This window comes from Saimiri boliviensis, chromosome 4 (genome assembly GCF_048565385.1).
Source record: "Saimiri boliviensis isolate mSaiBol1 chromosome 4, mSaiBol1.pri, whole genome shotgun sequence".
NCBI classification, from domain to species: Eukaryota; Metazoa; Chordata; class Mammalia; order Primates; family Cebidae; genus Saimiri; species Saimiri boliviensis.
The window spans coordinates 100,563,695-100,583,267 of NC_133452.1; the positions used below are offsets into that span (position 1 = coordinate 100,563,695).

The 19,573-nt window shown below is 48.5% G+C and overlaps 1 protein-coding gene across 4 annotated transcripts in view; it reads left to right on the plus strand.

Annotated features, from left to right (window-relative positions):
* The first annotated feature begins 1,551 nt into the window (after positions 1-1,551).
* Positions 1,552-19,573, plus strand: part of BRPF3 (bromodomain and PHD finger containing 3) — a 36,685-nt gene continuing 18,663 nt past the window's right edge. The window contains exons 1-8 of one of the 4 annotated variants that reach the window (XM_039467709.2): positions 1,552-1,695; positions 5,319-6,792; positions 9,722-9,878; positions 12,184-12,315; positions 14,677-14,805; positions 15,102-15,414; positions 16,142-16,444; positions 18,428-18,934. In XM_039467709.2, coding sequence (XP_039323643.1) covers positions 5,345-6,792; positions 9,722-9,878; positions 12,184-12,315; positions 14,677-14,805; positions 15,102-15,414; positions 16,142-16,444; positions 18,428-18,934 — 2,989 coding nt within the window. In that variant the 5' untranslated portion in view covers positions 1,552-1,695; positions 5,319-5,344. The other 3 variants (XM_074397970.1, XM_039467708.2, XM_010334082.3) reach the window with 3 other exon arrangements.

The window sequence follows — 19,573 nt, forward strand, 5'->3', positions numbered from 1 at the left end:
CCTTTGCTATAAAAAAATTGGTTAACAGAAGCATTTTTGTACTATCTCTTAGCCAGAAGATGCTACCATTTACTTGGGAACAACTTTGAGATACTAATTAGTTTCCTTACTCAAACTTTTGAATTTGAAACTTTCTATATTTAAATTCCTTAGGATAACAAACATCTACACTTCAAAAGTAGCAGTATGTTCACTTTAAACATTCAGAAAACTTGGATCCTAAGACTTTCTCCTTCATCCTTCTGACTCTAGAATACATGTCCTTGATCATCAGAATCAAGCAAGAAATTGAGTCTCACCAGCTATAACACAAGTGTTGGCAAAGGAAACCCTTTCAAATTGTCATTCATCTGCACATTTACAGGCAGTTTACCCATACATCCTTTATAAACATTATTACGCATTGGTGCTTAAGACTTCAGTCATATGAGGTAAGCTTTCCAGTTTATAGGCAAAAGGAGGTGGCAATGGAGCCCTTTTATTTTTTTATTTTTTAAATCAAAACAAAATCCAGTTTGGTCCCATGCTGCCATTTGTCAAGCGTCTTTTAGAAAGTCGCCTAGTGCATTAAATTAACCAACTCCTAACCAAATCAGGTTTAAAATGTTTCCCATGCCCACAGTGACAGACGAGTTACCAGGCATACTTAAGTAGACTGTCAAACTTTTATGTTTACTCTTTTAAAAAGGGAAAGTCCGTTTTTGTTTTTTGGGGTTTTTTGCTTTTGTTTTTCAAGGGTGTCTGGTGCGGAACTAGACGCTCACCTGTACATAACAAAGACAGGTCTTTCCCGGCTGTCCTCATGGGGGAGGGGCTGGACAGTCGCTAGACCTTTGTCCTCAGGTACTGGGCATGGGGGTTGGGGGAGACGCGACTTTCTGGGAGTCGTGTAGGCACCTGCACCCAAGAAACTACAGGGCGGCTTTGACCTCAGTGACTGCCCTGGCCTAACCTTTGGAGGGGCCCTTTAGTTTGGGGAGGGGGCTTGCTGCCCCAAACCGTAGCCACATCACCCATAAGGATTGGGAAGGAAATGACTGACCACTCAAGAGTCAGGGACCCCCGTCTCTCCCAACTAGACCCGAACGTCCCCAGCCCTCTCGGTGGGCTCGCCCCGTGGCGGGCAGGGCCACGGTGCGCCGAGATCGCGGCGGGCTCAGACCCGGTCTCTGCTCCGCGCCCCCGCCGCGCCCGCACCGCCACCGTGAGGCCGAGCCGGGGACCGTGCCCCGTGGCGGCGGCGGCGCCTCCGCTCTCCTCTCCGCACCGCCCCGGCCGCCGCCGCGCCGGGCACGGGTGGGGGGATTTTTTTTTCCCGTTTCCCCCTCTTTCGCGCTCTCGCTCCCGTTCTGCGGGAGAGCCCGCAGAGTCAGGGAGGGAGAGAGGGAAGGGGTGGAGGTGGCGGGGGGAGGCCGGAGGGGCGGATCCTGCCTGGGGGCTGATCCCTCCCTCCCTTCGGCCGGGCTCCGTGGCGGCAGCGGCAGCAGCGGCGGCTCCATTCCCCCTCCTCCCCCGGGAGCGGCGGCGGCGGCCGGGCAGGGGCCCTAGCGCGGGCCGGGAAGGGGCACGGCGGAGGCCACGGAGGCAGGCGCGGGAGGAGACCGCGCTCCGCTTCCCGGGCCACGCCAACCTGCTCGGCGGCCAGCCCGCCTGCGCCCAGGGGCCCCGAACGGTGGGGCCGGGCCGGCGGCTGAGGTAATGGGGGCGGCAGCGGGGCCGGACAGAGCGGGGGCGGGGGCAGCGGGGCCTGCGGGGACCAGGGACTGCACGGGAGGAAACCGGAGAAGCGAGGGGCTTTCCGAGCAGGGCGGGGGCGGTGCGAAAGCTCTCTCCTGGAGCGAGGGCGGCGGCGGGGAAGGAGAAGGCGGGTGAGCGGGGGAGCTGAAAAGCGAGGACCCCCTCCCGCAGCCGCCATCTTGTCCCCCCCCAAGCCCTGGAACCCGAGCTGCCAAGCCCCGCCCCCAGCACGCCTTCCAATTGGCCTGGCCAGAGGACAGTTCCGCCCTTTGAGCGTCCCTTAGTCCCCCGGGTCCCCCTGACGGGCAGGTGGGGCGGCCAATGGGCTCTCGCCTCTCTGGCCGACTCACTCGCTGGCGCTCGCTTTCTCTGTCTGAGGGTCGGACTCCGCGTCAGGCTGTCTCTGGTGCGCTCGCCCCCTCCCCTCTGAGGAGATGTTATTTCTCTCCTTTCTTCTCCGAGGGGTCAAGATTCTTCTGGAAGAGGTGCCCCCTTAAAGGGGCAGAAGCCTTGGCTGGGGACCTCCCTTGTCTCCTGAGTATCTTGTGTGGGGTGCAGGGGATACAGTCTAATTGCAGAAGCTCTTCATTCTTCGGGGACCTGGGTGGGTGAGCGAGCGGGGGGTTCAGGGGGTGCCGAGAGGAAATCTGGGGGGCGGGGGACGTTGGAGATATTTTGGAGGTGTGTCTGTGGGAACGGCTGTGTAGGTTGAGAAACTCCCGCCAAAAAGCTCGTCTAGACTGTAAGCTCCTTGTGGGCGAAACTCATTTCCTTTCCCTCAGCAGCAGCCCTTCCCGCTGTAGAGTTTCTCCCCGGTGTCTGGAGGCGTGGGTGGGACAAAACACGTCTGGGTAGAGACTTGCGTGGTCGAGAGATGCCTGAGCAGCCGAGGAGGTGGCAGGTGGGGAGGGAGAAGATGGAGCGGCTTTCAGGAAAGGGGGCGCCGCACCGCCTGTCTGCTGTTTGGGGTCGGTGTGGCGGCAGATGTTCTCACCTCCTGGGGCCTCCGTGCCTCTGGAGGGGTGGGTGATGAAGCAGGTCTCTTGGCCCTGTCTGCCCCCAGGGACTTGGCATTAGTAAGGAATCCGGTGGCCACGGGCCTCTGGAACCCGGACAGAATTGCTGCAATGGTTCTGTTTCCTTTGGCTCCAAGTGGGATGTGTGCCAGCCCGCCTGGCACTGCTCCTCAGCCAAATTGTTTTTTTGTTTGTTTGTTTGTTTCGGTCACACTTTGGGATTGGAAGCCCTTTCAAATAAGGATGTTAATAATACCTTGTTAACAAGTAGCACCTCGAGAGCTGGATTGTATTACTCTCATTTTACTGATGGAGTGTGGAGGCATAGAGAGCTTAAGGGACTTTCTCCAGGTCACAGAGGACCAAGATTAGAACGTAGGTTGCCCCAGAGCCTCTTTTTGTGCCAGACCACAGCACCTCTGTGGTGTTTTTAATTCCCACTGAGATGAATTGAGCATTGGAAAATCTGGGTTCAAAGTGTCGCTTTTTCACTTACTAGCATTAGGTTGAGTGACGTCTTTCTGAGCTTCTAGGTAGATGATAGTAGCTCTACCATCTCCTAAGGTAGTGGTGAGAAATATTAAAAGTGGGCTTTGTAGTTTGGAAAAAGTGCTTTTATTATCACAGTCTCTACTTTATAAATGAATTGTTTTCTCTTTGAAATCTTCTCCCTGTTCGTATCCTTCCAAGTCTGGCCCTGTATCCCCAAAGGTCTCTTCTGGTGGTGACAACTTTGATGACAACCTGTAGTTCCTCATGAGCTTGTTGTAGTTCCCTTCATCCAGAGAATGGTGTAGGAAACTAGGGCTTTCTCTTGGCTGTACAAGGATAGGCTAGATAGAAGTATTCTGGGAGAGACTTTTGAGGTAACAGAATGCATTGAGAGTTTATCTCAGATACTGCCCAGATCATATTGACTTTGGGTTGAATGAAGGTCCCAGACAGGCCACTACAACTTCAGAGATCTCTTGGAGCCACTTCAGAGCTTCTAGGGTTTATTTCTGCCTGGAAATGTACTCGCTGATATATCTTGGATCATGGGTCCCCAACCCCCCAGGCCATGGACTGGTACTGGTCAGTGGCCGGTTAGGAACCAGGCCGCACAGCAGAAGGTGAATGGCGGGCAAGTGAGCATACCAGAGCTCTACCTCCTGTCAGATAAGTGGCTGCATTGGATTCTTTTCTTTTTTTTGAGACGGAGTTTCGCTCTTGTTACCCAGGCTGGAGTGCAATGGCGCGATCTCGGCTCACCGCAACCTCCGCCTCCTGGGTTCAAGCAATTCTCCTGCCTCAGCCTCCTGAGTAGCTGGGATTACAGGCACGTGCCACCATGCCCAGCTAATTTTTTGTATTTTTTGTAGAGACGGGGTTTCACCATGTTGACTAGGATGGTCTCGATCTCCTGACCTCGTGATCCACCCGCCTCAGCCTCCCAAAGTGCTGGGATTACAGGCTTGAGCCACCGCGCCCGGCCTGCATTGGATTCTTAAAAGCGCGCGAACTCTGTTTTGAACTGTGCATGTTAGGGATCTAGGTTGCATGCTCCTTATGAGAATCTGACCAATGCCTGATGATTTGAGGTGGAACAGTTTAAACAACCACCCACCCTCATATGTGGAAAAATTGTCTTCCACAAAACCAGTCCCTGGGGCTAAAAAGGTTGGGGAACCACTGTCCTGGATGCTGCTTTTTGTAGGGAATACCCTGCATACTATAGTTTGAAGCCCTTAGACCATGTATTATAGGCATATCAGATCCCCTCACCCCTTCACCTCTAGGCAGGATCAAGGAGTAGGGTTTCTAATCATGGTAAGATGTATTGGGAGAAGACTAGACTTGGGAAGTTTTGATTCTCTAATAGGGCCCATTATTCATGAACAGAGCATGACAGTGGATGCTGTTCTTGTTTTCTTCTTTTCTAAGCCCTTCACTACTCATGCCTTTTCCATAGCTAGCTGTCGCACAGCTTTATGTACATACATCATTAGAACATTAGATTGTTCCCTATGCTACATCGTAATCATCTGTTTACTTTTCTGTCTCTTCAGTTAGTCAGGGCTCCTTGAGGGCAGGGATCATGCGTGTTTGATTTTTCCTTTCATTCAACTAATACTTATTGAGTGGTTATTTAGGAACTAAGCACTGCTCCAGGAACTGAGAATACAGCAGTGAACAAGGCAAACAAAAATCTTCTCATGGAGCTTACATTCTAGTGGAAAGGAGGAAACAATAAATATAGTAGTAGGTAAATTATGTAGCATGGTATAAGATGGTGAGTGTTAAAGGGAAAAATATAGCAGAATGAAAGGTAGATTGCTGTAGAGGAAAAGAATTTGCAATTTTAGATAAAGTGGTCAGAGAAGGTCTCACTAAGTGTTGTTTACTTGAAGAAATGAAAGACTCAGAGGAGGTGAAGGAAGGAGCAGACCATGTGGATGCCTGAGAGACAGGTTCTTCAGAGGGAACAGCCAGTCCTCTTGGTGGATGCCTTCTCATATGGGAGGATGAATGGGTGCATAAGGGCACGGACATCCAACTCATAGGCTCCTGGCTTTCTCTCCTTAGGCCTGTCCCCTCAGTTCCCAGGTGCCATGAAGAAGCCTCGTCGGAAGTCCCGGCAGAATGCCGAGGGCCAGCGTTCCCCGTCCCCCTACAGTCTCAAGTGCTCACCCACCCGGGAGACCCTGACATATGCCCAGGCCCAGCGGATTGTTGAGGTAGACATTGATGGACGCCTGCATCGTATCAGCATCTATGACCCACTCAAAATCATCACTGAGGATGAGCTAACTGCCCAGGATATCACTGAATGCAATAGTAACAAGGAAAACAGTGAACAGCCTCAGTTCCCTGGCAAGTCCAAGAAACCCTCATCCAAGGGCAAAAAGAAGGAATCCTGCTCCAAGCATGCATCTGGTACTTCCTTCCACCTCCCACAGCCCAGCTTCCGTATGGTGGACTCAGGCATCCAGCCAGAAGCACCCCCACTGCCTGCTGCCTACTACCGGTACATTGACAAGCCACCTGAAGACCTGGAAGCAGAGGTAGAGTATGACATGGATGAGGAGGATCTTGCTTGGCTGGACATGGTGAATGAAAAGCGGCGAGTAGATGGGCACAGTTTGGTGTCTGCAGACACCTTTGAGCTGCTGGTAGACCGGCTTGAGAAAGAGTCATACTTGGAGAGTCGCAGCAGTGGTGCCCAACAGTCACTCATTGATGAAGATGCTTTCTGCTGTGTGTGCCTGGATGATGAATGTCACAATAGCAACGTTATTCTCTTCTGTGACATCTGCAACCTGGCAGTACACCAGGAGTGCTACGGTGTCCCCTACATCCCTGAGGGCCAGTGGCTATGCCGCTGCTGCCTGCAGTCTCCCTCCCGGCCTGTGGATTGCGTCCTCTGCCCCAATAAGGGTGGCGCCTTCAAACAGACCAGTGATGGGCACTGGGCCCATGTGGTGTGTGCCATCTGGATCCCTGAAGTCTGCTTTGCTAACACAGTGTTCTTGGAACCTATCGAGGGCATTGACAATATCCCACCTGCCCGCTGGAAACTAACCTGCTATATCTGCAAGCAGAAAGGGCTGGGTGCAGCCATCCAGTGCCATAAGGTGAACTGCTACACAGCATTCCATGTGACATGTGCACAGCGGGCTGGGCTCTTCATGAAGATTGAGCCCATGCGTGAAACCAGCCTCAATGGCACCATCTTCACAGTGCGCAAGACTGCCTACTGTGAGGCCCACTCGCCGCCAGGTGCTGCCACTGCTAGGAGGAAGGGTGACTCTCCCAGAAGCATCAGTGAGACTGGCGATGAGGAAGGACTGAAGGAGGGTGGTGGGGAGGAGGAACAAGAGGAAGAAGTTGAGGAAGAGGAGCAGGAAGGCCAAGGTGGGGTGGGTGGCCCCCTCAAGGGAGTGCCCAAGAAGAACAAGATGAGTTTGAAGCAGAAGATCAAGAAGGAGCCAGAGGAAGCAGGCCAAGACACACCCTCCACTCTCCCCATGGTCACTGTCCCACAGATACCGTCTTACAGGTAAGCATTCCCAGAAGGGTTCCTCAGGGACTCATGGTTTCTTCTTGGGTTGGTGTTGGCCCTTGCCAGGCCTTCCCTAAGCACCGTTGGACACTATTCTCCCCAAATTTAAATTTTTCCTTATGAGCCCAGGTTCATCTGGCCTGGTTTGTAGTTTTGATTGTGCTCTCAGAGTAATGTATTTCCTTTAGTTCAAAGTGAAATAAAACAATTAAGTACTTAGAAACTCAGGTGATAGGATATCTAAGGCAGTATTTTCTAATAGGGGCATTAAGTGACATTTTGTAAAGAATAATTATTCATGTTACTTAAAAACTCAGGTGGTAGGATATCTAAGGCAGTACTTTCTAATAGGGATACTAAGTGACATTTTGGACAGAATAATTCTTCATTGTTAGTACTGTCTAGTACATTTCTAGACGTTCAGTATCTGTAGTCTTTGTATATGCCAGTTGCATCCCCTTCCCCACTGCCTGGTCTTTGTGACAACCTCAAACACTCCTCACGCATGTTTTAAAAAACCTTGGGGAGGATAGAACTAATGACCCAGTGAAGAACCACTGTTGCAGAGGATTGGTATGGCCATCTGCTGTCCGGCAAGTTCTGTCCTGGGTATGAGGGGCTGATGTGGTGTGGAGAGAACATGCTATTCCTCCTCTTGAAGTTTTAGTTTAGGGATAAGAGGGTCATTCAATTTATCTGTGTAGCTAAGCTGTCTGGACTCCTATTGAGTCTGTAGAGAGCACATGGTACCTGTTTTAAAACATCAGAGAGGTATCTGGAGCCATTGGAGGGATGGGAGCTTGGCAGAGAAGCAAGAGATAGGGAAGATTTCCTAGCAGAGGCTCATCACAAGGGTGGTGGTCATTAAAACAGTATAGGAAGGAGTCTTGGAGATTGTTCATCTGATGTAGTCCTTGCACCTTCTCCCATACCTCCAGATGAAGAAACTGCGGCCACGGGAGGTAAAGTTGTTCACTCCTTTATTCATTCAATTATGTATTTATTGAGCACTTACTACATGCCATGTCCTGTTCTAAGGGATGGAACCGGGTGGAAAGTGGCAGACCTTATACCACAAAGCTGGGCCTAATGATGCCTCTGGGTTGCATTCCTCTTGTCCATCTCTCTTGATGAGAAGGGTAGGGAGAAAGGAGCCTTGGGGAAAGAGTTGTATGTGAGCTATGAATAGGCAACCAGACTTGCCAGGCTGGGAAGAAGACTGAAGGGTGCGATCAGGAGGGGGAGGCTCTTATTGCCGGCTATGACCCAAGTTAGAATTTCAGTGACTCTGAATGTGTTTTCTAGTCACAGAGCTGTTCTAGGTTATTTTTTTTCCTGAAGTAGGTGGGTGGATGCTTAGTTCCATCTGTAGGGTGGTTACACCCTGAGGCTAGAATCTTTGGTTGTCATGTATGTTGTTCTAGATGCCTCATGCTGGAGCCAGCAGAGCTTGCTGGCTGAGAACCAGACAGACCTACATTTGAAACCCATTTTTATCACTTAGTACCTATGTGACCTTTGGCAAGTTGCTTAACTGCTCTAAGCCTTAGTTTATTTGTAAATGAACCCATCACATAGAGTTGTGAGAAATAAATAAGATAATATAAGTAAAGCACTTAGCACAGTGTCTGGCAAATAGTGAGTGCTCAATAAATGGTGGCTACTGCTGCTGCTGCTATTTTATTATTACTATTCTTTTCCCTACCTGCACAAATGCTATTGGGATCCTTCAAGGCCAAGAGGTTGTAGAGGGAGGATGCTGCATACATCTGGGCAGGTGTGCTTGGCATGGGCATTGGTGGGGATCTGTTCTTTGGGGAAGGCCTAATTCTTGATTTTATAAGCTTGGCTTTGGGGCAGGAATGTTTGACTGTGGAGAGGAGCAAGGCCTAGGTGAGCAATGTCCTGCCCAACATGTCCGTCCATCCTTCTAAGGTTTCACCTTCTTGTTTAGCTGTGCTTATCTTTGTATCAGTGGAGTGGGATGAAGAGAAAAAGCAGAGGAAACACCACGGAAGTACTGAGGCCTTGCCTACCCTGTGGATAACCAGTTTGGGGATGTACCGTGGTATAGCAGAGAGATCGTGAATTCAGATCCCTCCCAGATCCACCATCTTATTAGCTGCATTAGTTACTTTGACAATTTATTCAGCTTCTGTTCCTATGCTGCCTTTCCATCTTTTGTAAAATGGGAATAATGATACCCACCTTGCAATATGGATATTAAGATAGAGATTGTAGGCTTGCATTTGTTCCTCCCCTTCCCCTTTTCTTCCCCCAAGGAGTTACTGGCTTAAACCCTGACCTTAAGACATTTGAGTAGTTTAGCCAGCTGGGTTTTCAGATATTTCATCCTCTACATCTTTAGATCAATTTTTTTTTCATTTAGTTCAAAATTAAACAACATTTTTAGGCTGCTGACATTTATACTATGAAAAACCAGAGGTCAAACAACTCTAAGGGGTTGCATTGGGCTTAGCCTGGGTGTGGGCGACACCCTGGTCTGATGGGACCCTCAGCCACAGAAGTGGCCGCCTTACCCATAGCTTACTCAAGTTCCCGTTCCTTTTTGCTGTTTTTATACAGAGGAGGGTGGGGGTATCGAGGCACAGGCTTGTTTCTCAGTCCATACCTGGTACAAAGATATCCAGGACCATAGGAAATAGGGTTCTGGGAGAGGGTTCTTTTGGAGGATTAGGACTGCAAGGCAAGAGGTGGAAAAGCAAACGAAATACCTCATGCTGAATCTGAGCTGCTTAACTTTTCTGTCCTTTTCAAGCCTTTCTTTGAGGTGAGGTATTTGGCCATTTTATTCTGTCTTCCTGTGTAAGGTTCAGAAATGAACCAGGGTCTGGATAGGATGCATGGGCTATAATCTGGGCTGCCCACTGACCCTGTCTTTCACTTCCGTGTGCCTCTACTCAAGGTTGAACAAGATCTGTAGTGGTCTCTCCTTTCAGAGGAAAAACCAGTTTATGCAGCGGCTTCACAACTATTGGCTGTTAAAGCGTCAGGCACGGAATGGTGTCCCTCTTATCCGGCGCCTGCACTCCCATCTGCAGTCCCAAAGAAATGCCGAGCAGGTAGGTACGGTGGTGATTTGAGACTGGTAGAGGGAGGTGAAGAGTGAAGGAAAAGGGATGATGGTTGGGGTGGGGCTGGCACCCCTCCTTGATCCCTCCATGGAGCCTTTTCCTATAGGGGATCACCCCTCTGGGTGGTCTATCCCAGGAACAACCCCCAGCACTACAGAGATCTTCAAGCAGCTGTTCCTGGATGGAAGAGGTTTGACTTTGTAGAGAATTCTAGGGGAGAGTGGAGCGCATGCCCAGCTTTCCATATATGTGGGGAAAATCCTCTAAATGTGGCAGAAAGTGAGAAGTAGGCTGAATGAGAGCCAGGGTGGCCACATTGTGTTAATTAGGAAAAGGCGCCCTTTCCTCAAGACATTATGCTGCCATCTGCCAAAAAATGTTTCATAGTAAATACACAAATTTACGATCTAAGTTGTAAGACACAGCCTGTCCAATTGTGGTGGCTGTTTAGCCATTAGCACCTGGAGTTGCTGCATGTTTGTTTTCTGCTCCTAATTTCTCTTAACTCTTTACTTCTTTCTCCCCCTTTAACTGTTCTATTCCTTCTGCCTTTAAGTGTTCCCATACTGCTGCTCCAGAGATGAAGCAAAGCTTTACGTGAGTCTGGTGTCTTCTGCATTCTGTCTGATCTCGCTTTTGCCTTTTATAACTAAACTCCTGAAGTACAAACCTGTATCTGGCTCCCTGTGAACCTTTTGGTCCACTTGCTCCCCTGAAGCCTCCCCTAAAACATCAGCTGTCTTCTCCCAGGAAGTCTTATATTCTCACCTGATTCATCACTGAGCTGCATTTGAGCACAAATCACTTTGTCTAAGAGCTTCTCTGTGATACCACTTCCTGCTTCTTCTGCCTCTCTGACTGTACCCCACGCTGACCCCACTTCTTGCTCTTTAATGGTAACATTCCCAGTGGCTCTGCTGTCTTTTTGTTTGCTTGGAGAACATGTCCACTCTCATAATTGACAGTAACGGTAATAGTAGCTCCAGACTTTTGCCTTGTCCTCATCCCTTTTTTATGCCATCAGTGCCTCAGGGATGTTTCCATGTGGATGTTGTTACTTAAAACTGAAATATTGGAAATTACTTATCTTTTTTCCTCTCAGTAAACTTGTTTCCCCGTTATTATGGAACTCCTCTCCCTCCTGGACTCATATCAAGAGTTTCCCACCTTGGAGTTATTTTTGACTCTTTCCTCCCTAATGGGCCACTGTTAATCATCCCTTAAGCTGCTTTGGAGGCTTTATCAGCATGGCCTTTTGTCTTCATTCTACAGCTCTCCTGCTCACCCATGCCCTCTTAATCTCAGCAATAGCTTTCTAGGTGATCTCCAGCCTCTAATTCATTCTTTGTTCTACAACTGGTAGTGTCTTATTCACATACCATTCTCCATTCTCTCACTTCCTCTTCCAAAATATACTCCTCTTTCTAGGCAGTCCAAGTTAAGGCTCTTTTGCCTTACATTTGAAGCTTCTTCTTAGCTGTGTTCTGGATCTTCCTTGGCTTTTGTAGTTTTCCAGCATGTGTGCTCTGGCTAGCTTGTTTTGCTTACCAAGCAAGGAATCACTTAATTCGGCCTCTACATATTTGCCCCTTTCATCCCTTTGGTTCCAGAAGAGACCTTCCTTACTACTTTGCCCATCCATGTCTGTCACCTACCTGTATGTAAAACTCTAGTAAGACTCTTCACCAGGAAGCTTCTCTGATCTAACCTCTACCTACTCAGATCTTCTCTCTATTTTGTATTCTCTTAGCATTTTATTTCCAGTTTATATTATTAGTTTTTATTATATTTATGCCAATATGCCTTGTGCTTCAAGCTCTAGGTCTCTTTTCTTCGCCTGACTCCAACTGTAATTTTTTCTACAGCAGGAATTGTGATTATTTTGTTGTTGTCTTACCAAAGTATGTTGAAACTTACAGTAAGAACCTCACTTAGTTTTCTAGTCAAGTGAAAGCTCTAGGGTGAAATTCTTTGCACCCCTGAGGTCAGTTTTCTTGTGAAATTCTTTCTGGCCCAAAGGGCCATAGCTGCTCTCTGGTATACCTGGGGGTGGGGGAAGCCGTACCAGATCCTACTCCAGCAATGGTTATCCTCTATAATGAAGAAACATTGCTATAATACTGGGGCAGCTCAGGAGGAAGGCATGGGGTAGAGAGGGGTGGAAGGACTCTTGGAACTGTGGGTCAGGGAAGGGGACAAGACTTTTACCTGCTGCAGCCCCATGAGGCTTGAAGAGGGGGAGGACTTTGGGCAAGAAGGAGGTTCCTAGTTCGTCTTTGCTTCTCTCCTGCAGCGAGAGCAGGATGAGAAGACAAGTGCAGTGAAGGAAGAGCTGAAGTATTGGCAGAAGCTCCGGCATGACTTGGAGCGGGCGCGGCTGCTGATTGAACTGATTCGGAAGAGAGAGAAGCTCAAACGGGAGCAGGTAAGGAGGAGCCCTCAGCCCTAGGGCCCTAGTTCAAGGTCACTTTCTCCCACTGTTAGTCTAGTATTGGGAAATCCAGGAGTCCCCGCCTTGTGCTAGCTTTTTCCCCTTCCTACCCAGCATTGTGGGCTCCAAGATCTGCCTACTCTGTATTGGGTATAGTGCTACTGATGGTTTCTGTATTTTGGGTTTCAGCTCCTGGTGGCCTCATATGATATGATATTATATGCCTGGTCCTGTTCCTGGAGTTTCTGATTCAGGAAGTCTCAGAGGGAGCCTGGCCTTGAGGATTTTGGAAAGCTTTTTAGGCCATTGTAACGGGCATCATCAGTTGAAAGCCTCTGGCCTGGGAACTTCTGAGGGTTCTCGCTTGAATCTTAAACACTTATGGTCTTGAATCATTTAATTTTTTTATTTCTCCTCTGTTCTAGGAGATCCTAAGCCCCTGAGCATAGGAAATGTTGAGGTAGGTAGTATAGCTTAGTGGTTTAGGAACGTGAGCTATGGTACCAGACTGCCTGGGTTTAAATCCTGGCTCTTCTGCTTATTACCTGTGTGACATTAAGCAGGTTCTTTAATCTCTTAATACATCAGTTTTCTTAACTGGAATATGGGGGTGATTATAGAGCCTACATCATAAGGTTGTTGTGAGGATTAGATGACTTAGTCTATGTAAAGAGCTTAGAATAGTGCCTGGCACATAGTAACAGCCAGAAAAGTGTCAGCTGCTGTCATTATTATTATCAATACTCTTTGCTTCCCTGAAGTATCTACTGCACATGGCAGAGAGCAAATACTATTAATTGAGTGGATAAAAAGCCAAACTTCTCTCTGGTCCAGAAATAGTAGCTGTCACTTGCATGCTTCCGAGGCCTGGGCTAAAGATGTTCCTTTCTTGCTGGGCACGGTGGCTCATACCTGTAATCCCAGCACTTAGGGAAGCAGAGGCGGGAGGATAGGTTGAGTCCAGGAGTTTGAGACAAGCCTGGGCAACATAGCAAGACCCGTTCTCCACAAGAAAGAGGGGGAAAAAAGATGTTTCTTTCTCTTTCTCTAAATTCTAATTCAGTGTTCAGCCTTAGCACAACCCCTTTTCTAGAAGGCCAGTAGCCTCAGTTTCCACCTCACAGCCTGGGCGGCTCATGCCATATTTACCATGGATGGCCATGGAGGACATCTCAGGACCTTCTTCCTGGGTTCAAAATGTCTGTGCTATCCGAGGCATGATCCAACAGCTGAACTTCTCGTCCCATCTCTGGTTCAGAGAAATGAGAGACAGAAGGAGGCCCTGATCCTGGGGAAGTAGGCAGACCTGTTTTGATAGAGCCAAGAGGTGGGAATTTTCCATATCTAATTTGTGGCTTCCCAACTTTTCACCTTAGGGCATATGTATAAAACAGCATTTGTACAGCATACTACTGAAATATATGAGGCTACTTGCCGTTTGTAGGGGTCAAGTCTGGAGGCTCTGGTGACCCCATGCTGACCTAGATGCTCCAAGGGCTGATGGGATCAGTATATCAGCACACTGGATGGGAAATTCTGGTTCAAGCACATTTTACATCATCATTATGCCCCTGGGACTAAGTCAGACCTGGCTTCAGGTCCTATCTCTATTCTTTTCTAGCCAGATGACCTTAAACTAGGAACTCTTTCACTATGCTCTCTCTAAACTTCAGATTCCATATATATTTTTTTAATTTGTATTTTTTTTCTTTTAGTCCTTGGTGATCTTTTTTTGATCCATATTTGTAAAATGGGGACAATAATTTTGTTTCAGGGTTATCATGATGATTAATTGAGGTACTACAAGTATAGAGGTAGTGTGGCATAATGGTCAAGAGCACTCACTGTAGAACCAGTGTCTGGGACTGAATCCCAACTCTGCTGCTTACTAGCTATGACTTTAGGCCAGTTACTTAGTAATTCTGTGCCTTGGTTTCCTTTTTGTAAAATACCTCATCTGTTCCTACTTCATACACTCAATTTATTTTGCCTAAAATGTTTAGAACATTACCTGGCATTTAGTAAGGGCTGTAGAAGTGTTAATTATTGGAATTGTAGTGATACTGTAATTATTATTGATACTGTAAATTTTGGCATGGTGTTTGGCACATAGGAGAACTGTAAATTTTGGTATGGTGTTTGGCACATAGGAGACAATCATAAAATGGTATGGTAGCTGTTGGTATCATTGTTCCTAGGCTGAAGGTTGGGTAATAGTTCCTTATATACTGGTCAGCTTAATAGCCTATGAAAGTTTGCTGTACATGACTGGTAAAAGTCAAGCTATCAAGAAAAAGTTTCAGTAGATCTTTGCAGGGGCTGTCCTGATTCGATCTCACCCCACTTTCCCCACAGGTCAAAGTCCAGCAGGCTGCCATGGAGCTGGAGCTGATGCCATTCAATGTCCTGTTGAGGACAACACTGGACCTGCTGCAGGAGAAGGATCCTGCACATATCTTCGCAGAACCAGTCAACTTGAGTGAGGCAAGTTCCCCCCACTTCCCAAGAAGTAAATTCTTCCTGACCTGGAACACGGTCTGAGTAGGCTAGGAAGGAGTTGGGCCACAGGGTGTACAAAACCAGGGTTAGGAGGGTGGGTCTGGCAAAGCTAGTAGACTTGCCCTTGATGAGAGGTCAGCAGGCCAGGGTGGCCAGGCCTGTAGGGCTCTGAGTTAGCCTGGCTTGGCCAAATCAGAAAATGAGGCCAAGAGTACCGGTGAAGGGTGTGCCTGTTTGGCTAGTAAATGGTTGTTGTAATTGTACAGGTTTTATATGTTTAGGTTCCAGATTACCTGGAATTCATATCCAAGCCAATGGATTTTTCTACTATGAGGCGGAAGCTGGAGTCCCACCTGTACCACACCTTGGAGGAGTTTGAGGAGGACTTTAACCTTATAGTTACCAACTGCATGAAGTATAATGCTAAAGACACAATTTTCCACCGAGCAGCTGTCCGCCTGCGGGACCTGGGAGGGGCCATCCTACGGCACGCCCGGCGGCAGGCAGAGAACATCGGCTATGACCCCGAGAGGGGCACTCACCTGCCCGAGTCACCCAAATTGGAAGACTTTTACCGCTTCTCCTGGGAAGACGGTGAGAGGCTTGGATGGGTGGGGAGGAGAGGGACCAGGAGGAGGCACAGGAACCAAGTCTACAGAGTGAGGGATCAGGGTGGTCCTTGGGGCTGTAGATAGACTCCAGGAGCAAAGCCGAGAGTGAGCATAGACTGAGGTATACCTTTGTGGCTGGAATAGTTCTAAGGGTTAAAGTTTAACTAATGCACTGAACACTTGTTAAGTGGTAGAAAAGGGGAATCAGGTACTAGCAGTCTGTTTGCAAAGCTTAAAGCCTCATCAGAGGTCTTCCTCTCTTGGATCCCCTCTGTATGGCATTGGAGCATGGGACAGGGAGAGTGCATTGCTGGTGTGTGTCTGGTTCATTCAGAAGATTGCAGGTGGAGGACCAGAAAAATGGAATTGCCTCTGAGCCCCACATGCTGCCTGTCCCTGCTCTCTTTCTCAATGGCAGCAGCCAGTCACTCAGGCCAGGGCATTGCCAAGCTGCCTCATGCCTGCTCCATGGAGCCCATAATCGTGACTGTGAACTGCTTCCTGCAGACATTTCCCAGATTCTGACCTTGTCCCTGTGGCTGCCTTCTGGGCAGTGGTGTTGCAGGGCCAAGGCCCACAGTGACGCTGCTGGAAGCTGCTGGCCCAGGCATTCCAAGAGAGTGTCTTGCATCCGAAGGATTCGGCCCCTTTCTCTTGCCCTGTGCTGGGCAGGTCCTTCAGCCCCTTCTGTCCTCCCTTCTCCCTGGCAGTGGACAACATCCTCATCCCAGAGAACCGGGCCCATTTGTCCCCAGAGGTGCAGCTGAAGGAGCTGCTGGAGAAACTGGACCTGGTGAGCGCCATGCGGTCCAGTGGGGCCCGTACCCGCCGTGTCCGCCTGCTACGCCGGGAAATCAATGCCCTTCGACAGAAGCTGGCACAGCCACCACCACCACAGCCACCATTACTAAACAAGACATTATCCAATGGGGAGCTGCCAGCAGGGTCACAGGGGGATGCAGCTGTGCTGGAGCAGGCCCTGCAGGAGGAGCCAGAAGACGATGGGGACAGAGGTGAGAGACAGTAACAGGAAGGCAGGGGGTTGGAAGGTAAGGAGGGACAGAGGCTAAGCTGAAATCCCATAATGGGGGTATCCTTTCTGAGTTTATATCTGACACTTGTGGGCAAGCAAAAGGCCCTGAAAGGGTCAAACTTCCATGTGTACTCAGGGATGATGTTCAAAATATTTAACAATCGATAGAGACCAAAATTTATCACAGTAAATGTTGGCTATTGTATTGGAGTGGGCTCCTTCTGAAGGCCCCGGTGTAGATATTCCATTGCTGGATTGTGGGGAGTTTCAGGTGGTGCAGCCCAGCAACTATTCATTAGCTAATTAAGTATGTCAGTATTTTGTACTTGATCCAACCGTATTGTACATACCAGTTAAATGTCAGCCTACCTTACATCATCATGTGGAGAGACTGTTAGAGCAGGTTAGGTTGGGGTGTGAGCAGATAGCAGAGAAGGAAAGACCTTAGAGTTTTGAGTCACCTCATGGTTTTCACCCCACCTGGCTGAATCTACAGGCCCATCCCAAGTAGAGAGGCCAGACTATAAAAGATAGTTGGTTTCCACAAATTTTCTTAATCTTGAGAAAAGACAAAAAAAGAAAAGAAAAAAGATAACTGGGGAAGTGAATCTCAGAAACCCAGGAACCTTATAAGCTAAGCTGCTTCTCATTCTTCTCCTTCGTTGGGGATGAAATTGTCTCCCTCATTCGTACCTGCCTTTGGATCTGAGCCTACAGCTTGGGAGGGCCTGTCATGCACACAGGCCGAAAGATTGGGAGTTATTTCCAGTGGATAGGGACCCAAAGAGCAGGTAACAGCCCATTTTATTTTAGGTTGGCAGAGAGGGGGGACATGGCTGAGAGATCACATTTGACATTAGAGGGCTTTGTGTCCATTGCGAGCCTCTGGACTCCCCATGTGACAGTCAGCATGCCACTTGTATCCCTACTTCTGGGGCTGTGGCAGTACAGAGTTGTGCCCAGTGGGCCAACAGCATCACCTAGAAAATTAAAAAAAAAAAAAAAAATCTCAGCCTCACCTCCCGTAGATTCAGTTAGGGATGTCTGGGCTTTGGCTTGGAAGTCCCAATTTTTAAAAGTTTCAAGGTGGTAGGTGAGCAGACATGTTTGGCAACCACTGATTTAACTTACTTGGTCTCTGTTTTTCCGTATCTGTCAACTTTTTCTGCCTGCTGTACTTGCTCTCACTTGGGTGATGTGAAATAAAATCAATTGACAGATGAGAAAACTCTTGAGTCCAGTGAGCATTGTAGACACCTAATCTGTCAAGCTGAGACTTAACCTATTTATTGATTAAGCATGTGGCTTCCTTGGGTGTAAAGCAATGGTTTGCAGTCCTCACTTCGTTAGAAACACCTGGTAAGCTTTAAAAAACAAATACTCCATTTTTACAAACTTGGTTTCAATTGGTATGGGATGGGCCTAGGCATTAGAATTTTTAAGAAACTTCCTATGTGATTCTTATTAATAGCCAGGATTGAGAACTACTGGTATAGATAAAACTTAGTTCTCCTGGGGATGGGTACAATGGCTCATGCCTGTAATCCCAGCACTTTGGGAGGCAGAGGCAGGAGGATTGCTTGAGTCCAGGAGTTTGAGACCAGCCTGGGCAACATAGGGAGACCCTGTCTCTACAAAAAAATTTTTTTCAAAATTAGCCAGGCGTGGTGGTATGTGCCTGTAGACTGAGGCAGAATAATCACTTGAGCCCAGGAGTTAGCAGTTGCAGTACGCTGTGATCAAACTACTGCACACCAGCCTGGTCAACAGAGCAAGATCCTGTCTCTGAAAAAAGACAAACAAACTTAGTCCTCTCTCTTTGCTTCAGATCTAAGACCTTGTATACGTCTCAAGCCTTATAATAGCTCATGCCTTTGGTTTTTTGGTTATCAGTGTCAGTATCTAGCTTATAGGAGCAGACTCTTTCTAAAATGTTCAAGCAGGTTCTCTTTTTTTCTAATAGATGACTCCAAACTGCCTCCTCCACCAACCCTGGAGCCCACTGGGCCTGCACCTTCGTTGTCTGAGCAAGAATCCCCCCCGGATCCCCCGACTCTGAAACCCATCAATGATAGCAAATCTCCAAGCCGATTCCTTAAGCCCAGAAAGGTGGAAGAAGATGAGCTCTCGGAAAAATCACCACTGCAGCTGGGGAGTGAGCCTTTGCAGCGCTTGCTCAGTGATAATGGCATCAACAGACTGTCCCTCACGGCCCCTGATACCCCTGCCGGTACCCCTCTTAGTGGTGTGGGTCGCCGCACATCAGTCCTCTTCAAGAAGGCCAAGAATGGGGTTAAGATACAGAGAAGCCCAGACAGGGCCCTGGAGAATGACGAAGACCATGGTGTGGCAGGCTCTCCTGCCTCTGCAGCCAGCATCGAGGATGAGCACCACTCCCGGAAGCGGCCAAGGAGCAGGAGCTGTAGTGAGAGCGAAGGGGAGAGGTCCCCCCAGCAGGAGGAAGAGACAGGTGACCCTGCCTGTGACTTCTCTTGCTACTTCACATCTGCTTTTCTGCTTTGCCTTGCCAGCCAGCACCTTCCCCAGTTGGCCATCTCCCTAATGGCCCTGTTGGACAGCAGTAGTAGCATTGAGGGCACCATAGTTCACAGTCGGGCCTGGCATGTGAGTAGCAGCCAGGGGAAATAGACTTTGAGCAGGTATTTTCCAGAGAGCCAGATTACGTCTGGACTCTCACTGGCCCTGAGGGGAATGCAGTGTTAGGTAGAGTAAAATGATCTACCTTTGTTTCAGTTCATTCATCAAATATTTGTATCAGGCACTGTTCTAGGCACTGGGGGAAAAAAAGCAATGAACAAAACAGACAAAAATCTCCTCTCTTATGGGGGAAACAGATTAAAAGCAAATGAGTAAACTGTATCTTATATTAGAGGCTTTGGAGAAAGATCCAGCAGGGAAGGAGGATACGGAATGCTAGGGTGGTCTTAGAGAGGGTGGCCAGATCCTCTAAGGAGATGGTATTTGAGTAAAGATCTGAAGGAATTGAAGACGAGCTATTTGTGTGTCTAGGGGAAGAACATTCCAAAAAGATAGGCTAGAAAGTACACAGGCCCTGGAGGTGAGAACATGCCTGCATGTCTGAGGAACG